This window comes from Eubalaena glacialis, chromosome 19 (assembly GCF_028564815.1).
Source record: "Eubalaena glacialis isolate mEubGla1 chromosome 19, mEubGla1.1.hap2.+ XY, whole genome shotgun sequence".
Taxonomy (NCBI): Eukaryota; Metazoa; Chordata; class Mammalia; order Artiodactyla; family Balaenidae; genus Eubalaena; species Eubalaena glacialis.
In genome coordinates this window covers 10,878,673-10,906,331 of record NC_083734.1, presented here as the reverse complement: position 1 = coordinate 10,906,331, position 27,659 = coordinate 10,878,673, and the positions used below count along the sequence as shown (strand labels likewise).

At 54.8% G+C, this 27,659-nt stretch overlaps 5 protein-coding genes across 9 annotated transcripts; 2 read left to right on the top strand and 3 right to left on the bottom strand.

The window, feature by feature from the left end:
- Positions 1-664: 664 nt before the first annotated feature.
- On the bottom strand, positions 665-7,819 carry ENO3 (enolase 3). Of its 2 annotated transcripts, none has more exons than XM_061176745.1 (12): positions 7,217-7,819; positions 4,816-4,902; positions 4,451-4,546; positions 4,242-4,300; positions 3,997-4,066; positions 3,466-3,599; positions 2,357-2,579; positions 2,068-2,265; positions 1,665-1,866; positions 1,125-1,233; positions 904-962; positions 665-817 (listed from the first exon to the last, which is right to left on the bottom strand). In XM_061176745.1, exons 2-12 carry the CDS (start codon positions 4,898-4,900, stop codon positions 748-750), a joined length of 1,305 nt encoding a protein of 434 aa, XP_061032728.1. In that variant the 5' UTR covers positions 4,901-4,902; positions 7,217-7,819; the 3' UTR covers positions 665-747. The 2 variants fall into 2 exon arrangements, with proteins under 2 accessions (XP_061032728.1, XP_061032729.1); XM_061176746.1 differs by lacking the exon at positions 7,217-7,819 and adding an exon at positions 5,538-5,620.
- A 446-nt stretch (positions 7,820-8,265) lies between these two features.
- On the top strand, positions 8,266-11,009 carry PFN1 (profilin 1). The gene is made up of 3 exons (XM_061176747.1): positions 8,266-8,574; positions 10,051-10,243; positions 10,857-11,009. Exons 1-3 carry the CDS (start codon positions 8,443-8,445, stop codon positions 10,952-10,954), a joined length of 423 nt encoding a protein of 140 aa, XP_061032730.1. The 5' UTR covers positions 8,266-8,442; the 3' UTR covers positions 10,955-11,009.
- Positions 11,010-11,652: 643 nt separating this feature from the next.
- RNF167 (ring finger protein 167) lies at positions 11,653-16,533 on the bottom strand. 4 transcript variants are annotated; one of them, XM_061177100.1, is made up of 10 exons: positions 16,460-16,533; positions 15,580-16,078; positions 15,415-15,495; positions 14,028-14,153; positions 13,835-13,922; positions 13,555-13,645; positions 13,220-13,325; positions 12,986-13,079; positions 12,250-12,330; positions 11,653-12,166 (listed from the first exon to the last, which is right to left on the bottom strand). In XM_061177100.1, exons 2-10 carry the CDS (start codon positions 15,661-15,663, stop codon positions 11,868-11,870), a joined length of 1,050 nt encoding a protein of 349 aa, XP_061033083.1. In that variant the 5' UTR covers positions 15,664-16,078; positions 16,460-16,533; the 3' UTR covers positions 11,653-11,867. The 4 variants fall into 4 exon arrangements, with proteins under 4 accessions (XP_061033083.1, XP_061033081.1, XP_061033082.1 ...); XM_061177098.1 differs by lacking the exon at positions 16,460-16,533 and adding an exon at positions 16,215-16,399; XM_061177099.1 differs by lacking the exon at positions 16,460-16,533 and adding an exon at positions 16,248-16,399.
- Positions 16,485-19,457, top strand: SLC25A11 (solute carrier family 25 member 11). The gene is made up of 8 exons (XM_061177102.1): positions 16,485-16,756; positions 17,357-17,509; positions 17,593-17,799; positions 17,986-18,076; positions 18,158-18,248; positions 18,335-18,434; positions 18,515-18,566; positions 18,703-19,457. Exons 1-8 carry the CDS (start codon positions 16,662-16,664, stop codon positions 18,856-18,858), a joined length of 945 nt encoding a protein of 314 aa, XP_061033085.1. The 5' UTR covers positions 16,485-16,661; the 3' UTR covers positions 18,859-19,457.
- Positions 19,458-21,599: 2,142 nt separating this feature from the next.
- On the bottom strand, positions 21,600-23,402 carry GP1BA (glycoprotein Ib platelet subunit alpha). The gene has a single exon (XM_061176135.1). It carries the CDS (start codon positions 23,400-23,402, stop codon positions 21,600-21,602), a length of 1,803 nt encoding a protein of 600 aa, XP_061032118.1.
- Positions 23,403-27,659: the final 4,257 nt, after the last annotated feature.

Below are 27,659 nucleotides of genomic sequence, written 5' to 3'. Positions count from 1 at the left end.
CACAGTCACTACAGCCAAATGGGCCTCGGTTTGGATCCTGGCTCTGCCACTTACTGTTACCTTGGTTAAAGTATTTTACCTTTTCGTGCCTCAGTTTCCTCACCAGTAAAATGGGGATAATAAATGGTAACTATCTGATAGGACTGTTTCAGAGATTACACAGGCCAGTATATGTCAAATATTTAGAATAGTTTCACATCCTCCAAGCTCCATGGAAATGGTAGCTGCTCTGGTTACACTCTCATCCTCACCAAGCACTTCGATTTCATAAGGACGAGAACTCAGACTTCACACTGCAGTGCCCTCTGCAGACCGTGCACTTCAACTTATGGGCAGGTCTGATCCAGCTTCCCCTTCATGGTGATGTCAGGCCTTGGCCCCCCCCACCCTGCTCCCCTTCTCCGGAGCTGGTTCGTGTTCTGTCAGTTCCTCTTCAGCTTCATTTCACATAATACACCTGCTTCCCTCAGCCTCCTTCCATAATGTGAGCTTTGTGGTTCTAGATCCAGCCCAACTTTCTCTCTGGCCAGTCCCTCACTTCCTCCTTGTCCCAGCAGGTTCCATGTCCGTTTTCCCTTCCTGCTCCTACTTTTCCACCTCCTGTCTCATCCAGCCCAGAGACCAGCATCTCCTCCCTCCCTCCCACAAACAAGCAAGCCACTGCCTTGGTTGGCACCAGTGTTTATTTCAGGGGGAAGGGCTTGAAGGCCTAGATCTGTCCTGTGGGATCCTGGGGCCTCCAGCTTCTCACTTGGCCTTTGGGTTACGGAACTTGTGTCCAGCAAAAACAGCCTTGTCCCCGAGAGCCTCCTCAATCCTGGAAGGCAGACAAAGGCAGGGCTGTGATATTCCAACCCAAGAGCCCTCAGCTCCTTACACCCAGGCCTACTGCACCCACTGTACCTCATAAGCTGATTGTATTTGGCCAGACGCTCTGAGCGGCAGGGGGCACCAGTCTTGATCTGAAGAGGGAAGAGGAATTCCAGGAGTTGCATGAGACCAGGGATGAAGAATTGGGCCTGGCCCTGAGGAAGCAGCCTGTGGTGGCATTCAACTCCAGGGCAGGAGGCCAGGGATCCCAAGAAAACTCAGTCAGACAGTCGGCAGAGGGGGGCCACGAGTACCTGTCCCGTGCAGAGCCCAACCACGAGGTCAGCGATGAACGTGTCCTCGGTTTCCCCGGAGCGGTGGCTCACCATCACCCCCCAGCCGTTAGACTGAGCCAGTTTGCAGCTAGGTGGAGAGGACACTCAATAAGGTCCGGCAGGACCTCCTCAGTGGGAAAGCCAGGGGCTAGGTGGGGCTTTTCCCTTCTGTTTTGGGGAGTGGGAGATTTGAGGGGAGGGTGATGACTAAGTTCTTTGGGAAGCAGGAGAGAAAGGGAGATTCTTGATCTTGAATTTGGGCTCCTGAGATGCTGGTGGGAAGAAGCAGAATCTGGGAGACAGGGATGGCATAGGGTCGGGGTGGGGATGAGGCATGGCAAGGCAACAATGGCAAAGCACTTGGGGTGAGGTCAAGAGTTAATCAAAGCCTTGAGGTCGAAAGGGTGGGGCGGGTCAGGAGCCAAGGGAAAGTCACACTTGGAGTTAGTGGGCAATACTGTAGCTGGACTGGGTATGGGTGGAGGGAGGCCATGACGCCCCAGGGCCAGAGGCACTCACGCCTGGATGGATTCAGTCACTGAGCCGATCTGGTTGACCTTCAGCAGCAGGCAGTTGCAGGCCTTCTTCTCAATGGCCTGGGTAATCCTCTTGGGGTTGGTGACTGTGAGGTCATCCCCCACAATCTGGATGTTGACCCCCGAGAGGAATGAGGTCCAGGTAGCCCAGTCATCCTGGTCAAAAGGGTCCTCGATGGAGACCACTGGTGGGAAAGGGGAGCAGATTCGGGTTAAAAGTCAGAAGGGCCTCACAGAGGAGTGACAGGTCAGAAGAGTTTGGGTGGAGATTGCAATGGCGCTAAGGATTGGAAGGACTGAGGTGGTGGCAGTGGAGATGCCGAAGCCAGTGTGTAGGGCAGCTGCTAGAGACTCAAGCAGGAGCGATGGAACACCCAGGGTCTCACCAGGATAGTTCTTGATGAAGCTCTTATACAGCTCCCCCAGCTTCTCCCCAGTGATGTGCCGTGTGGGGTCATCAGGTGACTTGAAGTCGAGATCATACTTCCCGTGGCGATAGAACTCAGATGCCGCCACGTCCATGCCAATCACCACCTTGTCGGGGTAACCAGCCGCCTGGATGGCGGTCTTCAGCAGCTCCAGGGCTGGGGGAGGGAAAGAGAGGACCTGAGGCTCTGGTGCACCCCGTCTCCATGGGGACCCAGGGGTTCTGCCCCTCCGAGTGCTCACACTGACCTTCATTGTTCTCCAGGATGTTGGGTGCAAAGCCGCCCTCATCACCCACATTAGTGGCGTCCTTCCCATACTTGGCCTTGATGACCCCCTTGAGGTGGTGGTAGACCTCGGCACCGATGCGCATGGCTTCCCTGAAGGATCTGGCTCCCACGGGCAGGATCATGAACTCCTGCATGGCCAGCTTGTTTCCAGCATGGGAGCCCCCGTTGATCACATTGAAGGCCTGAGATGGGGAGAGGGTGCTTAGACCTGGGCATCGATGTGGAATCCTGGATCCCCTACTTACTGAATGGTCTAGGATGAATAATTTTACTCCTCAGAGACTCCTTCCTCATTTCCATAACATGGGGACACCACCTGCTTACCTGCAGGATCTTATGTGGAAAATTAGAGCAACTGGATGTAAAGTTCTTAGCCTGTGCCTGGTGTAGCAAACACTGATATGGCACTTACTACAAGCCAGGCACTGCTCTAAGTGCTTTACATATATTTTATTGGCTCATTTCATTCTCAATACTACCCTGTAACTAGGTACAATTTATTATCCCTCACTTTACAGATAAGGAAACGGAGGCATAGAGAGATTAAATAAACTTGCCTAAAATCACACAACTAGTAAAAGGACAAAACCAGCATTCGAACCCAGCAGCTTGTCTCCAGAGCTCAGGCTCTTATACAATCTAGCTAGTAAGTAACAATAAATGGTAACATTATTATTGCAATGAAATTCAAAAGATTTCCATAAAGAGCAAATTTGGTTTGATAAGTATTAAAGAAGATACAAAAATAAAATGCCAAGATCTTTGCCATGAAGAAGTTTTCAATCTGATTTGGGGTTGGGGCATAGAGCAGAATGAGAAATTGGAGTTACTGAGCCTGGGAGTGGAATGTGAAGGAACCCGGTTACATCAAGGGAAAGAAGCAGAGATAGGTTAAAGGGAAGGTTTGGATTGTGGGAAAGGGGGAGGGCTGGACCGCAGCCGGAGAGGTTCCATTTCAGGAAACCATTTCTTTGGAGCTGGGTCTGAAAGGTGGACTTTCCAGGGGCTGCTTACGCCCTCCCTGCTGGGTGGGGTCACTGCGGGATGCGGCGGGGCAGCTGCACTCACAGGGACTGGGAGGATCAGGTCTGGGTTCCCGGCGAGATCTGCAACATGTCGGTAGAGCGGGACCCCCTTCTCAGCTGCTCCGGCCTTGCACACGGCCAGGGACACGCCCAGGATGGCATTGGCCCCAAACTTGGCTGGAGGAAGCAAGTACAAAGAAAGTGTGAGAGCCCCTCGCACAGGGTTTAGGGTCAGCTCCTAGAACGTCCCTTCTGGTCACCCCAGAAAGAATCCAGAACTCCAAACCACTGGGCACCGAGTTTGTTAACAGATCTCTCCCCAGCAGCCTGAGGTGCTCTGGGAACACCCAGCCCAGGGGAATGTGTCGGCTTCATGGCTGTGTCCACAGCCCGGCCCAAGCCTGGCACAGGGCAGGCATCAGGAAATGCCTGTGCGATGAATACAAATCCAGCCAGTTACGGTGTGCCCCAAAATGCGAGACACAGAAATAATCCTAACCAGACCTCAGTCCGCGGTCTCTCCCCCGCCCCTCCCACAGCCCATCCCGTCCCCTGTCCCTAGCCCTTCACTCACACTTATTCTCTGTCCCATCCAGCTCAATCATAAATTTGTCAACTTTTTCTTGATCCACCACGCTTAGTTTCTGGAAGGGCAGGTTTGAGGAGGGGAGAACAGAGGTTAGATTTCTCAGGAGTCAGGGCATGTGCTGGAGGAAAGAGAAGTGCAGGTATTTGGGGCGGATGGGATGGTTGGCCAAGCCTGAGCTGCTTGGGACCAGGTAGCAGGTGAGGGGGAGAGAGGGTCCTCCCTCCACTTGCCTTTTCCAGCAGTGCGGGGCCTAGAGTCTTATTGATGTGTTCCACGGCCTTCAGGACCCCTAGAGGCCGAAGCAGGGGGTTCAGATCTTCTATTAAATTAGGTCTCTTCCCGTGGCCCCCAGCTCCTCAAGAGCTTTGGGTTCCCGTCCTCTACCCTGTGCAGACATTGCATACCACGTCCTGAAACCACCCCCTTGGTCTTTCCTCACCTTTCCCCAGGTAGCGAGATTTGTCTCCATCTCTTAGTTCCAGAGCTTCATAGATACCTGTGGAAGCTCCACTGGGCACAGCTGCTCGGAATCGGCCTGAGGTGGGAGGAATTGGAAGATCACAGAGAGTCAGTCCCATTCACCCCCAAAGGGCTGATGTCTCCTCTCTGAGCCCAGGGACAGGAGGCAGTGTAGAGAGACTTGTGCTGCTCCCTGCTGGGGAGCAGGCTGGAAGAGCAAGGCCTGGGAAGAAGGCTGGGAGAGGGGATCCCAGAGAAAGGAGTGGATGTGGCATAGAGTTGGGGGGCAAAGGCAGATGGAGTTGGGGTCTTCCCCGGTAAACCCATTCAATGGGCCTGTGTTACCCTTGGCCGTGTGCAGGTCCACCTCCACTGTGGGGTTGCCCCTGGAGTCCAGGATTTCTCGGGCAAAGATTTTCTGCATGGCCATGGCTGCAGGGCGAGAGGTGTGAGTGAGTGTGGACAGTTGACCCCTTAAGGAACCCCAAATCCCTTGCCCTTTAAGAGTCTTCCCGCCCCAAGAAGGCAGGTGCTGGAGCTAAAAATATCCCACAAAAAGGTCACAGACCAAAGTGGCAGGCGCAGCCCCTCCCCCACTCAGAACAGCTCCTATTCCACTCTCCCATCTTAAGAATCTGGAGGCCTCTCTTAAAACTCCACTACTTGCTCAACCCCACCTCCTGCAAAGCTGCACTTCTGCCTTCTCCCTCCACCCTCTGGCCAAGTACTCTGTTCTCCCCGGATTCCTAGCCCTCGGATCCTCTCCTGTTAGTCTACCTCATTTTCCTGCTCCTCAGCCTTCTCCAAATCCTCAGGGGCCCCAGATTCCCCCACCTGGCTCCAACTCTAACCACGCTTCTCCATCGTCTCTGCCTGCCTCTCTTCACAGTCTCGTTTGTTTCCCTGTCCTTGGGCACCCCCATCCTGCTTGCTCCAACCCCTCCAGGCTTCTCAAGCACCCCCAGTCCCAGAAGGAAAAGAATGCTGACATTTCCCCCCCTTCTCCAAGTGGCACCACCCTCACCTTTTACCACCCCTACCCCCCGGGGCTGAAAGATTCACCAGACCTGGGATTTCTTCGCTGGGCTCCGAGTCTAGGTGGCAGCTGGGACAGTGTCAGCTCACCCCCTCTCAGGCTGGGCATTTATCCTCCAGCCACCCTGTACCCCAGCCAGCCCCGCCTCTCACCCTCTCCATCATCCCCCTTCAGCCCGGCTGGCAGCCAAGTGCCCACTATAGCCTAAAACAGAAGCCTTTGGCCCTAGACACCTGCCCCCTTCCCAAAAGATCAATGACTACCCCCTCCTTTCTCTCTGTTCCCCAATAAAATCCTTATTTTTAATTCCACTCCTGGGGAGAAACGGGAGGGGCTTCAGAATTGGGGGGGTGTTTCTCCCCTCCCCAGGATTCTATTCCTGTTTTGCAAAGGTTAAGGAGGAACTAGTGCCCTTTAGGAAAGGCCAGGGGTAACCTGAGTCCTGCAGGGCTGGGGAGGTGGCCTGGAAGAGGGGCTGCAGGAACGACATCCACACGTGCTCAGCACACTTAGAGGGCGGGGGACTGCCTCTGTCCTCAACGGGGGCAGGGGCAGGGGGTTCTGGGCAAGCTCTGAGCTCTAAAATTGAACTGCCCACTCAGAAGGTGAGAGAGCCTCACCTCTCAGGGTCCCCATTGCGGCCTCCCTCGGCTCCACCCCATCCTACCCTCTCTCGGCCAGCAAGGGCAGTGGGGGAGGGGACGGGCTGACGAATTTAGACAGGCCCTCAGAGTTGGCGCAGCGCCCTACTGATAGCGCTAGGACAGCACTTATCGCCCTGCGTGGAGACAGTCAGGAGCCGTTTCCCCACCGACCGCAGGCGCTTCAGGTCGTGATCCCAGCCCATCAGTGAATGATGCTGAATCAAAAGTGAAAAAAATGAATGGACGGGAGGAGGGGGTGGCCCTTTCTGAGCGTCTGACCGCCGGGGGCCAGTCGGGTGGCCGGCTAGCAGCATTGCAGGGAAGTGGGTCTCTGCACTCGGTGACTCTCTCCGCCTCGGCGGGCCTGGCGGGAGTGAGGTCTGCCCCGACTTTGGCTGCAGCCCCTGCCGGGAGCTGAGGGCACGCCCGGGCTCCGGCCGGCCGGCCGGCGCGCGAACGAGGGTCATCGGCTTCCCTGCTCGTCGCCCCCGACTTGGAAGCCCTTCCCGCCGGCGCCGCAGCGGCCGGCGCCCGGTGACTCACCCCCGGGCTCTCTCCCGAGCTCCCCTTCCCGCCCTGCCTGCCCCGCGGTGTGTCTCCCAGCCCCCACCTCAGGATCCCTACCCCCGGTCTTCCGTCTCGCCCTCCCCCCCTTATCTCTGGCCGCTCCCTCTCGGGAGATTTCCACCCTGGGGTAGGGGGTGCGGCAGGCCAAGGGTCAGGAGACGGCGGGCGGGGAGCGCCGCCACGTGCCCGCATGCGGCCCCGCCCGAGCCGCCCAGTGACTCAGCCACCGCGGCTGTCGAGGAACAGGGGTTCGGGGAGCGTCGGATGCCCCTGGGGTTCGGAGTGGCAGCGAGGGCACCGCGCTCGCTGCCGAGGACCGGAGAGGAGCGGAGCCCCTTCCCGCCCGGGAGGCGCCCCTCCCCCAAGGGACCGGAAGTGGCCAAGCCCCTTAGCTGCCCAGGCGGCCAGCAAGGGCTAGTTCACCTAAGCAGGTCTCCGGGTCCTGCCCCACCCTCTTCCCGGTGGGCGGTGAGTGAACTAATCGCACACAAGTTCTTACCATAAGTTTTACTGAAAAAGAAGAAAAAACCTAATGGGCCGAAGTAGAAGGGACTTTCCCCTTCTTGAAAAAGTTGCAATCTTGAAACCACTTAGTATTCTTCCGCCTTGAAAAATAGGCCCGCCCGTCTCGCCCCACGGTCGCTCAGTGACCTCTGCAGAGACGGGCCAAGGGGCACGGCCGGTGACCCAAACTGCTGACCGGGGGACGGGCGGAGCTGGGACGTGGGGGTGAGGCCTGAGGCTGGAGTTGATCCAGCGCGAGGGATAATCCCCTGGAGTCGAGGTGGGCTCCAGCCAGTGGCACTTGTGCCGCCCGGGTAGATGCTGGGGACATAAGTGTCCCTGGTGGATGCCTTCAACTCTGAAAACGGCCGGGGTATTTTGTCAAATTTCCCTTTACTCCCTTATTTCTTGAATAAATAAAATCAAGGGGGGGCAGAAGCGGCAATGCGCACGCCTCGCCCCCGCCCCTTCCGCCCCACGGGAGACACGTCCCCGGCCGGCCTTCCTTCGCAGGGGGTCCAAATCTGTCCCACCCGGTGCGCCCGGGCGTGCGCCCGCGAAGCCAGCTGCCAACCCCAACCGCGCCACGCGCTTTCCCTCCCGGCCCGGGCGCAGGCGCGGGCGCAGGCGCCGCCGCCGCCCGCCGTTCCTTTCCCCCAACCCCCCCCGCCCCGGCAGAGGTGGGGGAAGGGGGAGTCATTCCGTTTAACTCTGAGTTACCCGAACCCTCTTTAATTTGCTAAATTTGCAGTTTGCTAATTCTTTCTCTTTTCACTTTCCTTCCTCCCTCTGGCTCACTCCCTTTCCGTACACCAAAGTCTGAATGATATTATATGCGAAGCGGAGGGAGCCCTAACCCTAACCCACCCCCGCCCCCCATCCTTTTTGCGTCGCTTTCCATCGAACTCTGCAAATTTTGCAGTAGGGGGAGGGATTTTTTAAATTGCATTTGCAAAGTTCGCTATCTGGGCAGGCGAGGAGAGGGAGGGAGGGAATGGGGAGCAGGCCCCGCCCCCACCTCCCTTTGCAAATAAAAATCTAGGGGGGTGGGGAGGAGCAGGAAGTGGCGGTGCGAGGGCTGCTGCACTGCTAGCAGAGCCGCGGTCCGGACAGCAGCGCGTGCCCCAAGCTCTCCGCCTTCCCCCGCCCGCCAGCCCGAGGCAGCCCGAGCCCAGCCCGTGGCCCCAGCAGCAGCCCCGAGAGCACCCCAGTAGCAGCGCCATGGCCGGCTGGAACGCCTACATCGAAAACCTCATGGCGGACGGGATGTGTCAGGACGCGGCCATCGTGGGCTATAAGGACTCGCCCTCCGTCTGGGCCGCCGTCCCCGGGAAGACCTTCGTCAACATCACGGTACTGCGAGGCCTGCGCGGAGACTGGCCGGGCTTGCACCCTGAGGGAGGGACTTGGGTGGTGGCGGGCGCGCTCTGGGGAGGGCAGCGAAAGGCCGTGACCCGGTCCTTGTCCTGGAAGTGGCGCGAATGGCGGCTGCACGTGAGCGAGTCCCTCCGTGGCCCCCTGAGTCCTACGCCCCGGGCGGCGGCGCCTAGCCAGCCCGCCGCCCCGCTTTCCGCGACGGGGCGTTACATCCGGGACACAGGGCGGGGAGGGGCGCACCGCCCGGTGCGGCGGCCCACTTCCGCCTCTTCTAGGGTGGGTCGGGCACGCACCGCAATTTCCGCTCGGGATTGTGATTGAGAAGGGACTTGGGGACCCCTGGACCCCTAGCTCCACTTCCGGCCGCCAGCTCGCGCCCCCTCCACCATTGTTCCTCTTTATGGGGGAGGGAGCCCCAGTCGCATGGCCTGGGTCCCATGCCCGTCCTCCGTGGGCTCCCTGCCCCTCCCAACTCCGTAAGAGAGGGCTAGGCCGCCACACGACCTCCCCCCACCCCAAGTCGGCACGTTGGACTCAACATTCCTGTGAGGCCAGCCCCGGAAGTCCCCTCGCCCTCCCTTCCCGCCATCCGGCGGGGCCTGGAGCAGGGGAACTTTGTGAGAAGTTCTAGGACAGTATAAGTGAAGGAACAAGGGACGACTACTGCTGTCCCCATCACCACCTCCTCTGTCCACACTGCCCGGAAGTGGGGAGGGGGAGCGGAAGTTCGAAATGGGGGGGAAGGGGATTTCCGGGCGGGAGGGGACCGGATGTGGGGATTTGGGGTGTTAAGGGGGAGGGGGAGATACGTTCCCTGGGGTATCTAGACCCGAGAGCTGGCTTGCCGGGTCTAGACCCAGGTCCCCTCCAAAAGTTTTTCAACTTTCCCGGAAAGCCCCCAGGCATCTGCTTCATCTTAGAGCAGAAATACCTGGACCTAAACTCTAGGTTACTTGGAGACCCAGGCGTCCGGGCCCCTAACAACTCCTGCAGAACCTTTGACCAAATAAGGGCAAAGTTGCTTCGCCTGCTTTGCCCGCCCCCTCCCTTCCCCTCTTCGCTTCTGCTTTTCCTGAAGGAGTTCTGAGCATCCAAAGGCTCCCCACTCCATTCCACTCTATTCCACTCCATTCTTTTAACTGGTTTTTGGCCCCCTTTATTTCCTGGGTTTGCTTTCCCTATTAAACGACATATAAGTTTCCAGAGGAATATGTTGTCCCTTATTACCGTTCTCTAGGTTTGAAGATCATGATCTTTTTGTGTACTAACTTCCAACAGTCCTGAGTCTCTCAAATTCCACGGATGTGTACAAAGCACATAACATACACATCTCCCCCCCCCCAGGGGGTTTAGCTTCCCGGAGAAATGGAAGGCAGGTGGGTCCTTGGAGAAGAAGAAGGTGGGAACCTTGGTGTACTGACTAACTTGATGGGTGCTTGATTCCCCTTCCAGCCAGCTGAGGTTGGTACCCTGGTTGGCAAAGACCGGTCAAGTTTTTACGTGAATGGGCTAACGCTTGGGGGCCAGAAATGTTCTGTGATCCGGGACTCACTGATGCAGGAAGGGGAATTTACCATGGATCTTCGTACCAAGAGCACCTCCGGAGCCCCCACCTTCAATATCACTGTCACCCTGACTACCAAGAGTGAGTTTGAGTCTTACCCTTTCTCTAGCTCCAAAATCTCTAATGTACTTCCTTCTATTAATCTTTTGGGTTCTTCTGTGTGGATCACCCAGTATGAAGTGATCAGACCAGGTTTCTACTCCCGGCCTGCTGGATGCTGGGACATTGGATTGTCCCTTCAGTTCTCAGTTCCTCATCTTACAGTGTAAAGAAGTTGAACTGTATTACCTCAAGTTCCTTCTTGCCTTGAGCCTTTTCAGATGAGAAACTTCCTATTTTCTTGGAGGAGGTAGACTGTTGGTCATAAGCCAGCACTTAGCTCTTGTGTTTTGAGCTCTTTTCTTAGAAATTGGAGGTGGCAGGCTCATCCACAGCCGTTTCTAGCCTGAACACAAGTCAACTGTCCACAAGCCTTTGACCCCTAAAATTTACTGTGTTCCTTTCCAGCCTTTAAGCTTGATTTTCCTCTTTTGAAAAGCCCTATTGTTTCAGGGTGACTGACAGCCTGCCTGTGTGTGGGGGGTTGGGAGAGATGAGGTTGGGTTACAGCCCCCAGGGCTGGACAGCTGCTGAACAGCTGGCCGGGGGTGGGATTGTGACACCTGGGTCCTAGCCTCCTTTCTCTTTCCTCCAGCGCTAGTCCTGCTGATGGGCAAAGAAGGTATCCACGGTGGTACGATCAACAAGAAATGTCATGAAATGGCCTGCCACCTGCGGCGTTCCCAGTACTGACCTCGTCTGTCACTCCCCACTGCTTTTGCACCCCTCTCCTTCCCACACATACATACACCATTTTTATTTTTTGGGCCATTACCCCACACCCCTTATTGCTGCCAAAACCACATGGGCTGGGGGCCTGGGCTGGATGGACAGACACCCTTCCCCCAACCCATACCCCTCCTGTGTGTGGTTGGAAAACTTTTTTTTTTTGGTTTTTTTTCCTGAATAAAAAAGATTATACTGACAAGGTGCTGTGTGGTTTTAGCCTGGGTGTCAGGATGGAGGACAGCCACTGTGATCTGCCTCCTTCATCCTGGCTTGGGGTTAGAAGCAGCAGAAGGGTTGAGGCACTACAAAGTCTAGGGTTTTGAGCTTGCTTTCATGTCCAGGATTAAACACCTGCTTCAGGCCTACCTGGCCAGGTGGGCCAGCCCTACCTAGGTTCTCAGTGTGCTAACTGAATTGGTGGATAATGGAATAGAGCCATCCAGACCAAGAGAATGGGTCCAGGCCTGCGTGCAAGGCAGGGCCAGTTGAGTCATCCTCAAGTGTGGGTGGGGCTCCCCCTCTCGGAGTCACAACAGATGCCTACTGGGGCTGCCCTTAAGACTACAGGTTAGCCTTCCCGCTCTCCCTTGCCCATGTATGGCAGAAAGGGGCAATTCCCCAAAAGGATAAGTTTACCTGTGTGAGAATGATCTCACCCTTAGTCCACAAAAACAATTTTATTAACCCAACAAATGAAAACCCCATCCCTTTGTACCCCCAACCCCTTCAAGAGGATGGAGTTGGGTAAGGGAGAAACCTGGGGTGGAAACGTCTCCTATTCCTCATCTCCTATCCCTCAACGTAGAAGACTGTAGAGAGGAGGAGGAGCTGTGCAAATAGGTCATCAGAGGTGGAGGGGAGAGGGGAGAGGGGACTACTAGGCCAGGATGGCAGCTGCAGAGGTAGAGGGTGAGGGATCAGTGGAAGACCCAGGAAGGACTAGGGGAGCTGGGGCTAGAGAGCCAAAGGAGGTGGGAGGTGTGGGGGTGGAGCCCAGAAGTGGGGTCCGTTCTGAAGCCAGATGGTCCCTTGGCTCCCCTTCCTCATCACCCTCTTGCCCCTGGGTTTCTTCCTCCTGCTCCTCATCCCCAGGACCCCGATGAACAGGCTGCTTGCAGATGGGGCAGGTCTTCCGGGTCTGAGTGAGCCAGGGGTCCACACAGCGGATGTGATAAGCTGCCAAGAGGAATGAGGTGAAGCGTGTGGTGCCTGCTGGTGGAGTGGGGGGGGGGCACGGGCACAGGAAGTGAGGGCCTCACCATGAGCGCAGGGGAGCACCCTCAGCTTGTCCCCATCCTCATATTCATCCAGGCAGATGGCACACACATCATACTGGTCTCCTGGTGGAAGAAGAAAGGAGTTCTTTTACTGAGCCATTCTGGACCAGGGCCCACAAGAACTCACTCTGGGAGGCCTGTGGTGGAGCTAAACCCTGCAAAAGTTATCTTCTCTGGTTCTACAGAGCCAGTGGAAGAGCTGAGACTGAAGCAGGGTAGAACATGAGGAATCCGGGGTTAGAACAAATAAAGAGAAACAGAGGTAAGAAGGGAAGTGGGTTTTTGGGGGGAGGTGTGAGGGTGGAGAGAGAGGAAGTGGGAGGAGCAGAAATGGGGCAGGGCTTCTGCCATAGCCTTATATGGGCACTGGAGGCTCCAGTGCCTAAGACCCAGCCCCTCCTTACCTGTGTCTTGCTTCTCTGGCGGAATCTTCCCCACTCCTTCCATTTTTCTGCTTTCTCCACCTTCTCTCTTATGAGCAAGGTCCTCCATCTCCACCCCCCCCCCCGACCCCAACTATTACATTTAATCATTTTTGCTTTCCATTTCCTGCTCTAATCCTGTCCTGTCCTCATTGTATGTATGCGTAAAAAGAGGAGGAAAGGTGGCATCTCAAGCTGACACCTCCCTGCCATCTCTGCCTCTTTTCTCCTGGGTTCCAACTCCTTCAGAACCAGGGAAATAGTGGGAAAGGCCTGCTCTCCTCCACCCTCCTCACCCTTCTGATAGTCATGTGTAGGAATCTGTTTCAGTTGCTCTTTGGTCAGTCGATTCCTCTGGAGCCGTTTCCTGTGCTGGATACAACGAACTATCTGGTGAAAGGGGGAGTGGATGATCAGTCTTAGAGAAAAATCTGGACAATCCCGTACAAACCAGCCCTATCTTGCAACCCCAGAGCCAGTCTGGCTCTAAAGGCCTCAGCTCTTCCCATCTTGGTCCCTGAGCTACTCACCATCACTGCTCCCATGGCCAAAACCAGCAGTCCCACAATCCCTGTGAAAGGGATGAGGTAATAGCCCAAGGGGAAGCTATTGTCTGGAACCAGAAGCACCCGAGCCCTGGGAAAAGGAAGATGAATATCAGAGGGGCAGGAAAGGCAAAGGGACAAAGGAAGAGGGACAAAGTAACTGGCTCTGGACAGGGCCCATGGAGGCGGAAGGGGATGGGAAGAAAGTACCAAGAGGCAGAGCATGATGGGCCTGAGGCTGAATGGTTGGGGCACGGGCTTGGACTCCAGGTTGGCATGGAAGTGCTGAAGTAAGAGTGGGAAGGAGGGACACGTCCTACCCCTTCTCGTAGACAAAGAGGGCACGCAGGTACTCGGAGCTTCTCTCTCCAATAAACACAGACGGGATCCAGATCTGCTGCTGGATTTCCTCTGCAGGGATTAGAGCATTACACTTGGGACCCAAACTTCCATACGAATCCTTTGGTAACCCTGGCATTTGGCGCTCTTGCCCCATTCCACCTAAAGGACTGATTTCTTTTCCCTAAGGCTTCAGCCCTCCCGCCATCTCTCAGTCTAAGCTCTACTGAAAACCCAGCTGTCCAGATCCTCCAACCTTACCACTATTCCACACCATATTCAGAAGTTCATTGGAATTCACATTGTGTACCACAGCTGCACCATACCCAGCCCTCTGAGCATTTAGGACCTAGGGAGACAAGGCAGATAAGGAGCCATCATGGGCCTTGCCACCTTTCATTCCTGGTGCCTTTTTTACCCTCAGCCTCCCAGCTCCCACTCCACATTCAGCAACCTTGAGGTCAAAGTTGCAGTCGAATCTTCGAAGCAGTGCAATAAAGACTGACCCGTTGACCGGGGCTGGGGGTGGTGGGGCAATGGGGCTGCAGGCATTGTCTGGGTGAGCCTCCACAAGGAAGCCCTGGAGAAGAGAAGCAAACAACAGCTGGATTTCATCTCCCTAGGTGCTGCTCCCCACAGGTCCCACCAAGCACACTGGCCCCCACAGGTCAGTGGGGTCTGAGCTCATTCCTGGGGTCTGAGCATCCCACCAAAGTCAGACATCTACCTCTTCTCTTAGCCTCCTCAAGATGCAATCACATCAAACAACATCCCTCTACCACACCCTCCATCATCCCTCTCCCTTTCCCAGATGAGCTAATATATACTCCACACTCCTAGCTAATTCTTTTGCCTTCCAGTTTCCCACTGATTGTAATTCAATTCTCCATTCATCCACATCACTTTCTCAAGTTGTTTCACATTCCCTGCTCTAATACATACTCTTAGGGAACATATTCTCCTGTTTAAAAAAAACACAAGACCAAACCCAAATGGAGTTATTTGTGCTGACCCCCATGTCACCAAACTCAATACTTAATTATAACTTTAGCCTCCCCCAGGAATAGAATCTTAAACCACTCTATCTGGAGTTACTTGGTCAGCACTAGTGAGGTAATCTGCCTCGTAGACCCCCTGCAGTCCCCTAAAGAAAGGAGATCTTGCCACAGACAATCAAATCTTTGCTAGTATAACTTCCTTGCCCCACCCCCTTCTGGCTGTAAGTCTTTCATTTTGTATAGTTCTTCAAAGATCCTTTCTGCTCGGTGGAATGCTGCCTGATTCATGGGTCATTAAATAAAAGCCAGTAAGAGCTTTAAAATCTACTCAGTTGAATTTTTTAAACACCTCCCTTTAATTTTCCAATTACCCATCTTACAAACAACTATACTGATATCTATGGCCCAACTGAATTCTTGCTATGTGGCAGTCTTTGTGAAAAACTACTACAAAATTGCTTATCTAATTTAATTCTTACAATAATACATGTGATAACTTCTATTATTATCCCATTTTACAGTAAAACAAACTAAGGCTCAGAGAGAGAATTAATTTGTCCAAGGTCATAAAACCAGTAACTGGCTCTAGAGACCCTACTGATATGCACCACTCGTCCTGCCTTTTATCTTAGTCCACTTTCAGTCTCCCTTCTAAGGCTCAGAGTTCTAGGAGTAGACTTTGTATTCTCCCTCCAGATTCTGGATTCCACCACACTAGATGTGCTCTTGCACTTAGTTCCTAACTTGACTCTTTTCCTACCTCCAGCTTCACCCAAGAAAGGCTCCTCAACCCCTACCCAGCAGGGAGAATTCAGAAAAACAGGAAAGAGGGAAGAAAATCACCTGAAGTCCCTCCTGGCTCAAGGCAGCCCCAAAGAGAGCTGGGAGGTCTGCAAAGTCCATGCTGGCATTGTGGTCCGAGATCTGCGGACAGAAGAGTCCATGTTTGCCCTTCAACCTGCAACCTATCCCTTCAGCGCCCTTCCCCTAACGGTCCCTCAGACTCACCGCTCGAATGAGCCCCCGGGTGGGGGCCGCTCCCCACAGCACAGTGGCCACAACCACAGGAAGCGGGAAGGCCGCAGGGTGCATGGTAGCGGGAGGGGAGAGGCGGAGGAGGCCGCGTCCCGATAACAGGAGCAGAAACGGAGTTCTGCGCCCTCTCTTGCCCTCCTTCAGGATCCCAGGGGTCCAACCACCCCCAGGTCCCACTTCCCAGCTACATGGGGGCGCGGGGAAGGACCCCCGATTCGGGGAGTGAGACAGCCAACCCGTTTAATGGAGCTGGGAGACACCAAAAATACCCCTTTCTGGTACAGGAATAAAACCGGGAAAAAGAACGGAGGCAAGCACAGGTGACAGAAAAACTTCTGGAAGGGTGGGGGAGCTCAAGGAGGTGGGACTTCCGGCCAGGTGGGCCGTCTTTCCATCCCCTGGAAAAGGGTTTCCGGCAAAGTAAGTCAGGCCGCTTCCAGCAATGGACGCTCAAGACGAAGGACTTCCGGTCCTAAAAGGCAGATTAAAAGAAAGGTTAGACGGGCAGGGAGTGCCTGTGGAGATGAAAGGAGCACCGAGGTCCCAGAAGACGACTTAGTCGCTTCTCCGCTAGTGCCCGGGATCCCTCAGGAGCCCGGTTTACAAACCTCTCCTGCTCCCTCTGGCCGCAGCCGCCGTACCTTCAAGTCTCGCGAGAGTCGTCACCACACTCCCGCCCACCTGCTGACGGCTTCCTGTATTATCGCAAGAGACCGCCTAATTCTGGCTAGTCTAGCTCACTCGATCTCGCGAGATCTTCAAATACCCTCCTCTCTATTTTCCCGCGACTCCAATTCGATGAAAATTGTGCCTGTGCTCTGGCTGCCTAAATAGCTGCACCCCGTCCCCTCACCCATTCTTGAAGTTCCTCCTTCAGCTCCGCCTTACTCCCGGACGCCTTTGCGCTCGCGCCTGCGCCAACTTCCAGCTGGCGCCGGACCTGAGCTCCGGGGCGTGCGCGCGCGCCCTCGCCCCTGTTGCGCGCGCGGTGTCACCTTGGGCGCGAGCGGGGCCGCGCGCGCACGGGTCCGGGAGCCGAGGGCCATTGAGTGGCGATGGCGGCGACGGCGAGTCCCGGGGCTTCTGGGGTGAACGGGAAGCCCCGTACCTCCCCTAAGTCCGTCAAGTTCCTGTTTGGGGGCCTGGCCGGGTAAGCTCAGGCCCCAGGGATGGGATAGGAGGAGGCAGGGACGGGTGCCAGGAACCGGGCCCTGTTCTTTGGGTGTGTTGCAGTGAACCGAGGTGACACGGGGTCATTGCTGTTCCCATCATATTACGAGGTCCTTGATGGGCTGCTAGGATCTTTTCACCCATCGCAGGGCCCCTTCTGGGCTGCATACACGACCCCCACCGGGCCACCTGAGTTTCCCAACCCATTGCTTGGCTCTGCGGGGCTGTTTGGGGTTTCAGGTCATTGCATGGCTCCTGCTGGACTACGTGGAGTCCCAGGTCATGAATGCCCACCTCTCCTTCTTGGGTCGGACTGGTTGCAGTCTCTGGGTCACTGCTTGACACCCTGGGAGCGGCATGGAACACTTTCATTGCATGGCCCCTACTGGACCGCTGGACTTTTCAGACCCCTTGCTCTTGGTACACGCAGAGACTCTTGTACACATGCCCACCAGCCTCCTGAATATGTAGTCAATCGCATGGCAGGCCCTGCCCTTTGTGATCTCTTGTTGCCGAGCTCCAGGGGGCCTTGGTAGATCTGGGACACCTAGCCCTTGACTCCACCCCTGTCTTCCCCCAGGATGGGAGCTACAGTTTTTGTGCAGCCCCTGGACCTGGTGAAGAACCGGATGCAGCTGAGTGGGGAAGGAGCCAAGACACGAGAGTACAAAACCAGCTTCCATGCCCTCACCAGCATTCTGAGGGCAGAAGGGCTGAGGGGCATTTACACCGGGTACTGGGGCCAAAGGATGGGGGTAGGGTGTGGGTTGACAGCTCTAGACTTTGGCTTGATGCACTGACTCCTTCGCTCCCCAGGCTGTCAGCTGGCCTGCTGCGCCAGGCCACCTATACCACTACTCGCCTTGGTATCTATACCGTGCTGTTTGAGCGTCTGACTGGGGCTGATGGTACACCCCCTGGCTTTCTGCTGAAGGCCCTGATTGGCATGACTGCAGGTGCCACTGGTGCCTTTGTGGGAACACCAGCTGAGGTGGCTCTTATCCGCATGACCGCTGATGGCCGGTGAGTTCCAGGTCTGAGCCTGCCCCCAGCCCCATTCCCTGGAATCTAGAATGAAAGAACTGATTTCTTATTCTAGATCTAGAGCACAGCATTCACCTGTTCACAGCATTCTGGCTTCCCTTTCTTTGTTCCTGTGGGGGCAGGGTGGTCTATCCCAAACTTGGCCTCTCCCTACCTTCCCACCAGGCTTCCAGCTGACCAGCGCCGTGGCTACAAAAACGTGTTTAATGCCCTGATTCGAATTGCCCGGGAAGAGGGCGTCCCCACACTATGGAGGGTGAGTGAGGGGGCTGGAGACTGGGGATGTGGGGTCAGGTCTTGGACATTTCTGACTTCTCCCCCATCCCACCCACCCCAGGGCTGCATCCCTACCATGGCTCGGGCCGTCGTCGTCAATGCCGCCCAGCTCGCCTCCTATTCCCAGTCCAAGCAGTTTTTACTGGACTCAGGTGAGACCCAGAGCTGGGCCCTCAGCTCCCAGCCTAGCCTGGGCCAGCTCTGAGCTGACTGCCACCCCCTGCTCCGCCTCCTCCAGGCTACTTCTCTGACAACATCCTGTGCCACTTCTGTGCCAGCATGATCAGTGGCCTGGTCACCACTGCTGCCTCTATGCCTGTGGATATTGTCAAGACCCGGTGAGTATGCAGACCTGGGCCTGGAGACGGACGGGAGAGCCCCCTTTATGTCTCTCATGCCCCTGCCTCCTCTCCTTCAGGATCCAGAACATGCGAATGATTGACGGGAAGCCGGAATACAAGAACGGGCTGGTGAGGAAGCAGGGCTAGGGGCTTGGGCTGCAGGATTGGATGCCCTGGGAGTGGGGGTGGGGGATAGCTGGGTAAGAGGAAGAGAGTCCCAGAGGCCAGGTCCCAGCCTCAGTGCCGTGCCTGCCTGGCTGTCTAGGATGTGCTGGTGAAGGTCGTCCGCTACGAGGGCTTCTTCAGTCTGTGGAAGGGCTTTACACCATACTATGCCCGCCTGGGTCCCCACACTGTCCTCACTTTCATCTTCTTGGAGCAGATGAACAAGGCCTACAAGCGTCTCTTCCTCAGTGGCTGAGGCGAGCGAGGGGCCTGGAGCCGCTGTGCCGGGGCTCCCACTCGCCCGCTGCTCCTACAGTCAGTGTGCCCCCCAGGGGACCTAGACTCTGCTGCCCTGGGCCCCTCTATTTATTTTCCCTCCACAGTATGGTTCCCTCCTCTGTGATAAAGGACTTTTGGTCTGTCCTGCCCCTGCTCCAGCTCACCCTCCTTGTCCTAATCATCATGATCTCTCTGTCCCTGCCTATGCCTTGCACGGAGGTGGGAAGCTCCCTGCAGATTTCTGGCCTCCTCTTGGGTATTAGTTTCAGGGCACATAGTACAACAGAAGGCCCCCCTTCTCAGTGGGGAAACCAAGGCAGAGCTGAGGGGACAGGAGAAAGCCGAAGCTGTCAAGATGATCAAAGGTCTGCAGTGGGAGGACATGGCCCTTCCTTTCTCCCCCTCACTGAGGACATAATCAATAAATTGGATTGATGACACCACCCCCAAATCTGGAGAGTTGTGGGCGCAGGAGGGGGAGGAGACTGGACAAAGAAGCGGATGCCCCTGGAGAACAGGAACTGGAGTTTTTAAGAAAAATTATTAAAGAAAAAGTACCCGCTGTTTTTATGCAAATGTTATGTAAATCAGTCATGTCGCAGCAACTGAAGGGTGAGAAAAACCCAAACTCCAGGCCCTGTGTGTTGCTTCCCAGCCCCTCGCTCAAGAATGCAACAGACGCCCAGGTCATCTCATGTAATCCCCAGGAAAAACCTCTGGGGTCTGGTGACTGTTTCCGCAGCCTGAAGAGGGAGGGAATAGAGTCTGAGAGGGGAAGGCTGACCTGTCGGGGGCAGAGTGGGCACGGAGCCGGGCCCCCAGAGCCTGGAGGCTTGATGTGGGCTGTAGGCTGGGGAGAGTGACTGCCTTCTCCATTTCTTTAGGAGATGTGTGACTCCCAGGCCCTGCCCTCAAGGAGCTTAGGAACCTCTTGGGGCATAAAAGGGCATAGGAAGGTCAATTGGAAGGAGGACTGGGCTGCACGAGGCCCGAAGGCTTCTCCAGAGCCAGGCCAGGGGACAGGCAGGCCAAGGGACAGGCAGAAGGCAGGTGGGAACTGTCGCCTTGGCAGAACCTCGTCAGTAGAAGAAGTTGAGCTCAGCAGCCTGGCGGTGCAGTCGGGCCCTCCCACCTCTGCCTCTTTTCTTACCCTCTCCATGCACATGCTGGCCTGGGCCGCAGGGGCCGCTTTGAGACACTTGAAGCCTGGACCTTGTCCTTAAGGAGTGCTAAGTCCAGAGGGGAGGATGACACAGGGAAACTGGGAGTCAGCAACAGACCGTTGCAGGGTGATGTGGGGCACCCGCGCCAGCCTGGGCGAGGGGAGACGGTGCACAGTACCCGACTGGCCAGGGAAGTGGGGCGGGGCAGCACCCCTGGCCCACTGAGAGCAAAGGCTTAGAGGAGAAACGCGGGGGAGCAGGTGATCTCTGCAAAGTTTGTAGTAACTGGAGCACAGGCTGTGAAGTGTCTGCTGTGGGAGGGGAAGCCTCACTGTTAGATGGGTTGGTGCACGGAAGTCCTCGATCACCAAGCTCAGGAGTTGTTCTCTATATCGGAAAGAGTTCAGAGCAGGAGAAAGATGCGGTCAGGGTTTCAGGTTAGGAGGATTCTTCCTGCACCATCTGGAGGAAGGGGTCTCCGTGGAGCCAGAAAGGCTCAGCCCTCACTCGCATTCTCTGGGCCCTAAGTGTTGGCTTGGGCTGGAGGCAGGAGAGAAAGCCCTACCCAACATGGTCAGGTGAATGGCAGAATCCATGGCACCAGGGGAGAGAACTGGGCTCCATCTGCCGACCTCCTGGCTTGACAGCAGGAAACCGAGAGTAGTTCAGTAAAACCCACCAAGATGGCACTCACTGCCAGGCCCTCCCCTCCCCAGTCCTGCTGCCCAGGGCAGAGCAGGAGAGCTGCATTTCTGAGGCCACAGGTGCCAGGAGGCACCCACCGGTCCTCCTAGTACTGCAGGTTGCAGGCAGATAGCCTCAGTAGTACCACTGAGCTCCCAGGAAACTTCTGGATCTTGAGCTGGAACTTGCTTGTGGTTGGCCTGGTGGGTGGTTGCCCTTGGAGGAGGGAAAAGGCACCCCAGGCAGGGGAAGTGCAGGCCAAGACTAGAGCTTTTGGGGGTGAGCAGTGCAACTAGGGTGGGGCAGCTGGGGCCTTGGGAATACTGGTGACGGTGCCCCAGCCTCGTTTCCCTCTCCAAAAGAACGAACATTCTATTTTTAAATTATTTTTATGATACAAATAATATATGATGGTGGAAAACCAGAAAATGCTAAGCAGAGAAATAGAAAATAAAACCACCTGTATTTATACCACCCAGAGACAATCAGGGCTCACATCTTGACATCTCTTCCCAAGTTTCTTTCAATACACGGATACATGTGGGAACCGTGCTATATTCTGTTTGTTGTTTGCTTTTTCTTAAAACTTCCCCAAACTGATGGTAATAACCTAGTGGTCTGGGAACCCCGCCGTCCATGCAGCATCAGGAGCTCTCTTTGTTCTGTGACCCACCCAACTCCTCCATCTCACTACCTCTCCAGATATGCTGGGTCTGGGATTGTGTGCCCGGGGTGTGCAGAGGAGGCTCCTGACAAAGAAGCAGTAATGAAGCCCTCCCCCGACCCTGTACTCTGTACCCACCCTCCCCCAGCTAGATCCCAATAGGAAAGCCCATCAGAGTCTCTCTCGAGGTCCCCAAACCACCCCCCCTCAGAGGCTGTGGCCAGAGTACCTAACGCCCACTGTCCCCATCAGGTCCTGACCACGACCCATGCTCAGGGCTGAGGGCCGCCGTCCTGCCAGCAGAGGCCCCACACGGCCATTAGGCCGCACCCACAGGAAGAGGCTAGAGCGGAAAGTGGGGAGCGAGCCTCGGAGGAAAAGCAGCCAGGCCCGGGCCACTGTCACTTGCCTTCCCCTCTGCAGCTCTAGATGTGAGGTGTGCGTGACTGTGGCCAGGGCCTGTGGTTTCACGTGCTGGACCCAGAACAGCAGCAGGATGAGGACCACAGAGGCAAAGAGGAGCCAGAGGAGACCCAAGATATAGAAGCCCAGGAAGAGGCAGCAGAAGTCAGAGTTGAGGATAGGGTTGTTTCTGGAACTCTCCGCATTCCACTGAGCCACCCCCTGGGCCTTCAGGAGGTTGACAAATTCAGAGATGGTGGCTGTGGTGGATTCTAAGATAGTGGGAAGTGAAGTGGGTTCTGTGGAGGTTAAGGATATGGTGGGTTCTGAGGTCTCGCTTGTGGGCTCTGAGGTGCTCAGGGCTGTGGGGTCTGAGGTGCTCGGTGCTGTGGGCTCTGGGGTGCTCGGGGCTGTGGGCTCGGGGGTGCTCGGGGCTGTGGGCTCTGGGGTGCTTGGGGCTGTGGGCTCTGGGGTGCTCGGGGCTGTGGGCTCTGGGGTGCTCGGGGCTGTGGGCTCTGGGGTGGGTTTTAGAGTTTTGGAGAATGTGATGGGTCCTGTAGAAATTCGGAACGTGGTCTGTTCCTTAGTTGGAGGCAAGGAGGACACTTGGGGGCCTAGCGGAGCAGTCGGCACTGAGTAAAGTAGGCCCCAGTGGGTGGTGTGGGCGCTGGTGTGGGTAGAGAAGCTGCCCGCAGCCCTTGTGGTAGGCACCTTGTCATCCTCTTCGTAGACATCGTAGTCTATGCTGTCCCTGTCGCCAGGGGTGTGGCAGCCCTCCCCTGAGTAGGTGTAGACAAACGTGTTGGGCAAATTGACACACCCCACGCTCGTCACGTTGGGGGTCATGGCCTTGGCGTCCACACCCTCCTTCCATATGTACACGTTGTTGGCATTGTCCTGCAGCCAGCGGCTGAAATAGAGGATCCCGCAGTCACAGAACCAGGTGTTGTCGTGGAAAAAAGAAAAAGGCAGGAGGAGGTCCCCAAAGAAGCCCTTTGGTATTGTGCGCAGCAAGTTCCGCTGGAGGTAGAGGGTGTCAAGTTCTTCCAACCCATCCAGGAACCCAGGGGGCAGCTCACTCAACCCGTTTTCAGCCAGGTTGAGCTTCTTCAGCTTGGGCGTGGGCTGCAGGAGCCGGGGGGGCAGAGTCTTCAGCTTGTTGCCACGCAAGTAGAGCTCATGGAGGTGGCTCAGGCCATCCAGGGCATCAGGAGACAATGAGGCCAGCTCGTTGAAGGAGACGTCCAGGGTATAGAGTGCCGGCAGCGCCCGTCCCAACAAGGGCAGGCTTCTCAGCGTATTGTGGGATATAATCAGGGTCTCCAGCCGGGGCAGCGTCGCGTCAGTCTGCAGGCTGGTCAGCTGGCTCTTCTCCAGGTGCAGCTGAGTGAGGTGAGTCAGATTCACCATGGACACCATGGAGAAGGTGCCCAGAGGGTTCCCACCCAGGCGGAGGATGTTGGTTTCTGCTTGCAGATCTGGAGGCGGTGCCTTCAGACCCTTATTTTCACAGTTCATTTCCACCTCGCTGACCACTTTGCTGATGCCACAGATGGGGTGGGAGTGTGAAGGGCTTGGCAGCAGGAGCAGCAAGAGGAAGAGAGGCATGGGGACCTGTGGGCAAGGGGGGCTTGAGTGGGCACCCCTCCACCACCCGGCAGTATTCCTCCAGGCCCTAGCCTGCACTGCAGCTTCCAGGATCCCTTCCAGAAACTCAGCTCCCACACCTCCCCGCCTCCACTCCCCTCTCCTCCCCTTGCCCGCCAAAGCCTAAACTGCTAGCTCCAGGTTCTTGGCTGGTATCCGTCCCTCAGGCCCCCTCCTCCCCCGACCCCAGCTTACAGGCCAGCAGAAAGACCTCCGGAGCCACAGAGCTTCTTCCAGGGTGTGACTTGGTCCTTCTCTCTTCCAGCTCCAGGGAGGGCCTGGTCAGCGGCAGGAAGGGGGTGGAGATGGGGAGGAAATGCCAGCCTGATATGGGCTCCGGGGACCCGGGGAACGGTCTCCCTCCCGGACACAGGCCTTTATCACCTCCTTCCACAACCTTCCCCAAGCCCTCCTTTTGGTCCCGCTCTTGCCTACTGTCCTTCTATACCAGGAGATTGGGAGTGGACTCCAGCCACCACTCTCTTCCAGCTTTAAAAAAACCTCTCCAGCTGCCCCTCTCATTTCCCCTTCACAGCTGCATTCTTTCTTCTTTTTTTTCTTTTTTTTGGCCACACCACGCGGCATGCGGGATCTTCCCCGAACTCGTGCCCTCTGCATTGGGAGTGCAGTCTTAACCACTGGACCGCCAGGGAAGTCCCACAGCTTCGTTCTTTGAATTGCCTAACTTTAACCCTCGCCTCCCTCTCCCTCCTCATCCCACTCTAGGCTGTTTCTCCCCCACCCGCACTCCATGGACTCAGTTCTTACCATGGTCACCATTGACCCCCAACCCTCTCCATCCACTGGACACTCCTCCACATGATCTTACTTGTTTTCCGAAGCCTGAACACCTGTGGCCACTCCCACTTTGGGACTCATGACAGTAATTTTTTCTTTTTAAATTTATTTTTAAGCTTATTTTTTATTGAAGTATAGTTGATTTACAATGTTGTGTTAATTTCTGCTGTTACAGCAAAGTGACTCAGTTATACACATATACACATTCTTTTTCATATTCTTTTCCATTATGGTTTATCCCAGGATGTTGAATACAGTTCCTTGTGCTACACATTAGGACCCTGTTGTTTATCTGAGAGTAATTTTTTCTTGGTTTTCCTCTTGTCTCTCTGGCTGACCCTTCTCAATGTCCTTTGTGGATTCTTCTTCCCCTGCCCTTCATGAAAAATTAACATGCCCCCAGAATTCAGTCTTTGGCCCTCCTCTTCTCTTACGCTACACAAACACCTGAGAGTCTCCTCATCCATTCCCTTGCCTTCGACCACCACCTGTCCCCCAGTGACTCTCAGATTTTTGTCTCTAGCCCAGACCCCTCTCCTGAGACCCAAACACATATGTCCCACTGCCTTTTGGATTTCTTGGCTCTCCCAAAGGCCCTGAAGCAATATGTTCAAAACTGAGCTCATCATCTGTCTCCAAACAGCTAATCCTCCTGTATTGTCCAACCTGGTGAGTGGTTCTGTCATCCACTCATTTATGTAGCCCTTCAACCAGTACAAACAAAATCCCTGATAGTCATCCTTAACTACCCACCTCCATTCCCACATGCAACCTGCTACCAAGTCCAGCTGATTTTACCTCCTTTTTTTTTCAAGAATTCTTTTTTTTTAAATTAATTAATTAGTTTATTTATTTGGCTACGCCGGGTCTTAGTTGCAGCACATGGGATCTTCGTTGCCTCATGTGGGATCTTCATTACGGCATGCAGGATCTAGTTCTGTCCAGGAATTGAACCCTGGCCCCCTGCATTGGGAGCGTGGAGTCTTAACCACTGGACCGCCAGGGAAGTCCCTGATTTTACTTCCTAATGCCCCTCAAACCCACCCCTTCCCATCCCCCCTGCCACCATTCCTTGTCCAGGGTGCCATGTTCTCTCCACTGCTTCACTGCAGCAGCCTCCCCGATGCTTTCCCAACTTTCTAACTCCCCTCCTTCTCTCCACCCAAGTGGTCTTTCAGAAATGCAGATTTTCTCATATCCTTCCACTGCCTGAAAGTCACCAATGGCTCCTTGTAGCCCTCAGGAGGGAGTCTAACATCCCTAACGTGGCCTACAGGGTCCTGCGTGATCTGACCCTTGCTCACCTGTCCAGCCCCATCTCTTAACACTCCACCCTTCACTCTAGGTTATTTTCTTTCTTGTGCCTGGACCCTTCTTCTCACCCCTTATCCCCTTCTGCCTAACTCTTACTTATCTGGAAAGTTCAAGCCCAGAATTTCTTCCTCTGGAAAGCCTTTTAGGATTTCCCAAGACCAGGTTAGGTGCCTGTTTCAGAAAGTCAGCCATCATATCTGTTGGTCCATGGCCCCTTCCAATGATGAAAATGTCCTATCAACTGTCCCTAGAAGGGGCACCATGCAGCTGCGTGAGCCTGCCCCTATCTGCTGACTGGTGACTGGACAAGGGGTGGACACTTGAGCCAGATGCAGTTAATCCATAGACTTGCCATTTATATAATTTGCCGGCTGCAAAAAGTACTTGAAAACATGGAGGAAACGAGGCACTAAGCAGCAAGAAGTGAGGGGGAGAGCTGCATAGACAGAGGCCCTGACGTGGAGTAAGGCCCCTAAGGCGGTTGGGTTTTTTTGCCACTTTGGCACCAATTAGGATTTTTAGTTGTAAGTAACAGGAAATGTTCTGCCTAATTTAGGCTGAAAAGGAATTTATTAAAAATACATTTTGGACTTCCCTGGCAGTCCAGTGGTTAAGACTCCACGCTTCCACTGCAGGGGACATTGGTCGGGGAACTAAGATCCTGCATGCTGCGTGGTGCGGCCAAAATAATACAAATAAAAATACGTTGGCTATTTCACAGACTTCTCAGTGAGGGCTGCAGAACCAGACGTGGGACTGCGTAGCTAGGAGCAGTGCCCAGAGCCAGGCTGCAGAACCAGTCTGGTGAGCGAACCTCTGCGCCTGCTGCAAGACCAGGTCCCTGAAGCTTGCTCCGCTGCAGCTGCTGAGCCAGCAACTCAGCGTTACCACAACCTCCCGGCTGCAGAGAGAGAATCCTGCATCATCCCTACCCCTTTGTGATACTAGCTCCTGATTCAGAGTCTGTGTGTGAGTCTGATTCATCTTGTACCTGTGACCCAGCTGCAAGGGAGTCTGGGAAAGCAAGTATCTGGCATTTTCAGCTTCTGTAATAGGCAGGTTCTGCTTCTCCAAAGATTTCTAAGTTGAAGGATTTTGCAGACATAGAGAAGAGATTCATATACTTTGGCACCGACTGAAATGGTCCTAATGTTTTTTTTTTTTAATTAATTAATTAATTTATTTATTTTTGGCTGTGTTGGGTCTTCGTTTCTGTGCGAGGGCTTTCTCCAGTTGTGGCGAGCGGGGGCCACTCTTCATCGCGGTGCGCGGGCCTCTCACTGTCGCGGTCTCTCCCGTTGCGGAGCACAAGCTCCAGACGCGCAGGCTCAGTAGTTGTGGCTCACGGGCTTAGTTGCTCCGCGGCATGTGGGATCCTCCCAGACCAGGGCTCGAACCCGTGTCCCCTGCATTGGCAGGCAGGCTCCCAACCACTGTGCCACCAGGGAAACCCAGCCCTAATGTTTTATTTTCTTCACATGTCGACGTCCTGAATTGTTTCTAATTTTGCATCTTTGAATGTTTGGGATTAACCCTACTTGGCCATTATGAATTATTCTTTAAATATAATTATAGGTTGGTTTGCTCACATTTTATTTAGAACTTTTACATCGAAGTTAGAAAATAGGAGTGGCCCATAGATTTCTTTTGAGGGGCCTTTGTCTTGTTCTGTTCTTTTGTTTTGTTGTCAGAGTTATACTGGCCTTGTAAAATAAGTTGGAAATTTTTAGAGCCTCTGGAAAAGTTAGAGATCATAGGGATTTTCCTTGCAGTTTTGGTGGAATTCACCTATAAAACCATCTGGACCTGATGACATTTGGGGGAAAGCTCCTTGAATACCTTTCCAATTCCTACTCTGTTTGTCTATTGAAGTTTCTACATCTTGAGTCAATTTTGGTAACTGATATTTTTCTAATAAAATATCTATTTCATGTGGCAGTTCAATTTATTATTGCAAGTTTGAGCATTTTATACTTTTATCATTTATTAAAATCTCCATATGTGTAGTTATGACCCCTAATGTTGTTTGTTTGTATTTTTGCTCTTCCTCTTTTCTGTCTTCCTCCCTGCCCTTCTTTCTTTATTCACCAGACTTGCCAAAGATTG

Excerpts from the sequence above, each read along its gene's own strand:
- RNF167 (XM_061177100.1), bottom strand. The coding sequence starts at position 15,663 with ATGCACCCTGCGGCCTTCCCGCTTCCTGTGGTTGTGGCCACTGTGCTG. Across the intron at positions 15,496-15,579 it reads CCCGGGGGCTCATTCGAGCG|ATCTCGGACCACAATGCCAG; the intron begins GTGAGTCTGAGG and ends TTCTGTCCGCAG. Across the intron at positions 12,167-12,249 it reads GGTGCTCCCCTGCGCTCATG|CTTATCACATCCGCTGTGTG; the intron begins GTGAGGCCCTCA and ends TCCTCTTGGCAG.
- SLC25A11 (XM_061177102.1), top strand. The coding sequence starts at position 16,662 with ATGGCGGCGACGGCGAGTCCCGGGGCTTCTGGGGTGAACGGGAAGCCC. Across the intron at positions 18,077-18,157 it reads GCGTCCCCACACTATGGAGG|GGCTGCATCCCTACCATGGC; the intron begins GTGAGTGAGGGG and ends CACCCACCCCAG. Across the intron at positions 18,435-18,514 it reads GTGGATATTGTCAAGACCCG|GATCCAGAACATGCGAATGA; the intron begins GTGAGTATGCAG and ends CCTCTCCTTCAG.
- PFN1 (XM_061176747.1), top strand. The coding sequence starts at position 8,443 with ATGGCCGGCTGGAACGCCTACATCGAAAACCTCATGGCGGACGGGATG. Across the intron at positions 8,575-10,050 it reads AGACCTTCGTCAACATCACG|CCAGCTGAGGTTGGTACCCT; the intron begins GTACTGCGAGGC and ends TTCCCCTTCCAG. Across the intron at positions 10,244-10,856 it reads TGTCACCCTGACTACCAAGA|CGCTAGTCCTGCTGATGGGC; the intron begins GTGAGTTTGAGT and ends TCTTTCCTCCAG.
- ENO3 (XM_061176745.1), bottom strand. The coding sequence starts at position 4,900 with ATGGCCATGCAGAAAATCTTTGCCCGAGAAATCCTGGACTCCAGGGGC. Across the intron at positions 4,547-4,815 it reads GGACCTGCACACGGCCAAGG|GCCGATTCCGAGCAGCTGTG; the intron begins GTAACACAGGCC and ends CTCCCACCTCAG. Across the intron at positions 2,580-3,465 it reads ACCTGATCCTCCCAGTCCCT|GCCTTCAATGTGATCAACGG; the intron begins GTGAGTGCAGCT and ends TCCCCATCTCAG.
- GP1BA (XM_061176135.1), bottom strand. The coding sequence starts at position 23,402 with ATGCCTCTCTTCCTCTTGCTGCTCCTGCTGCCAAGCCCTTCACACTCC.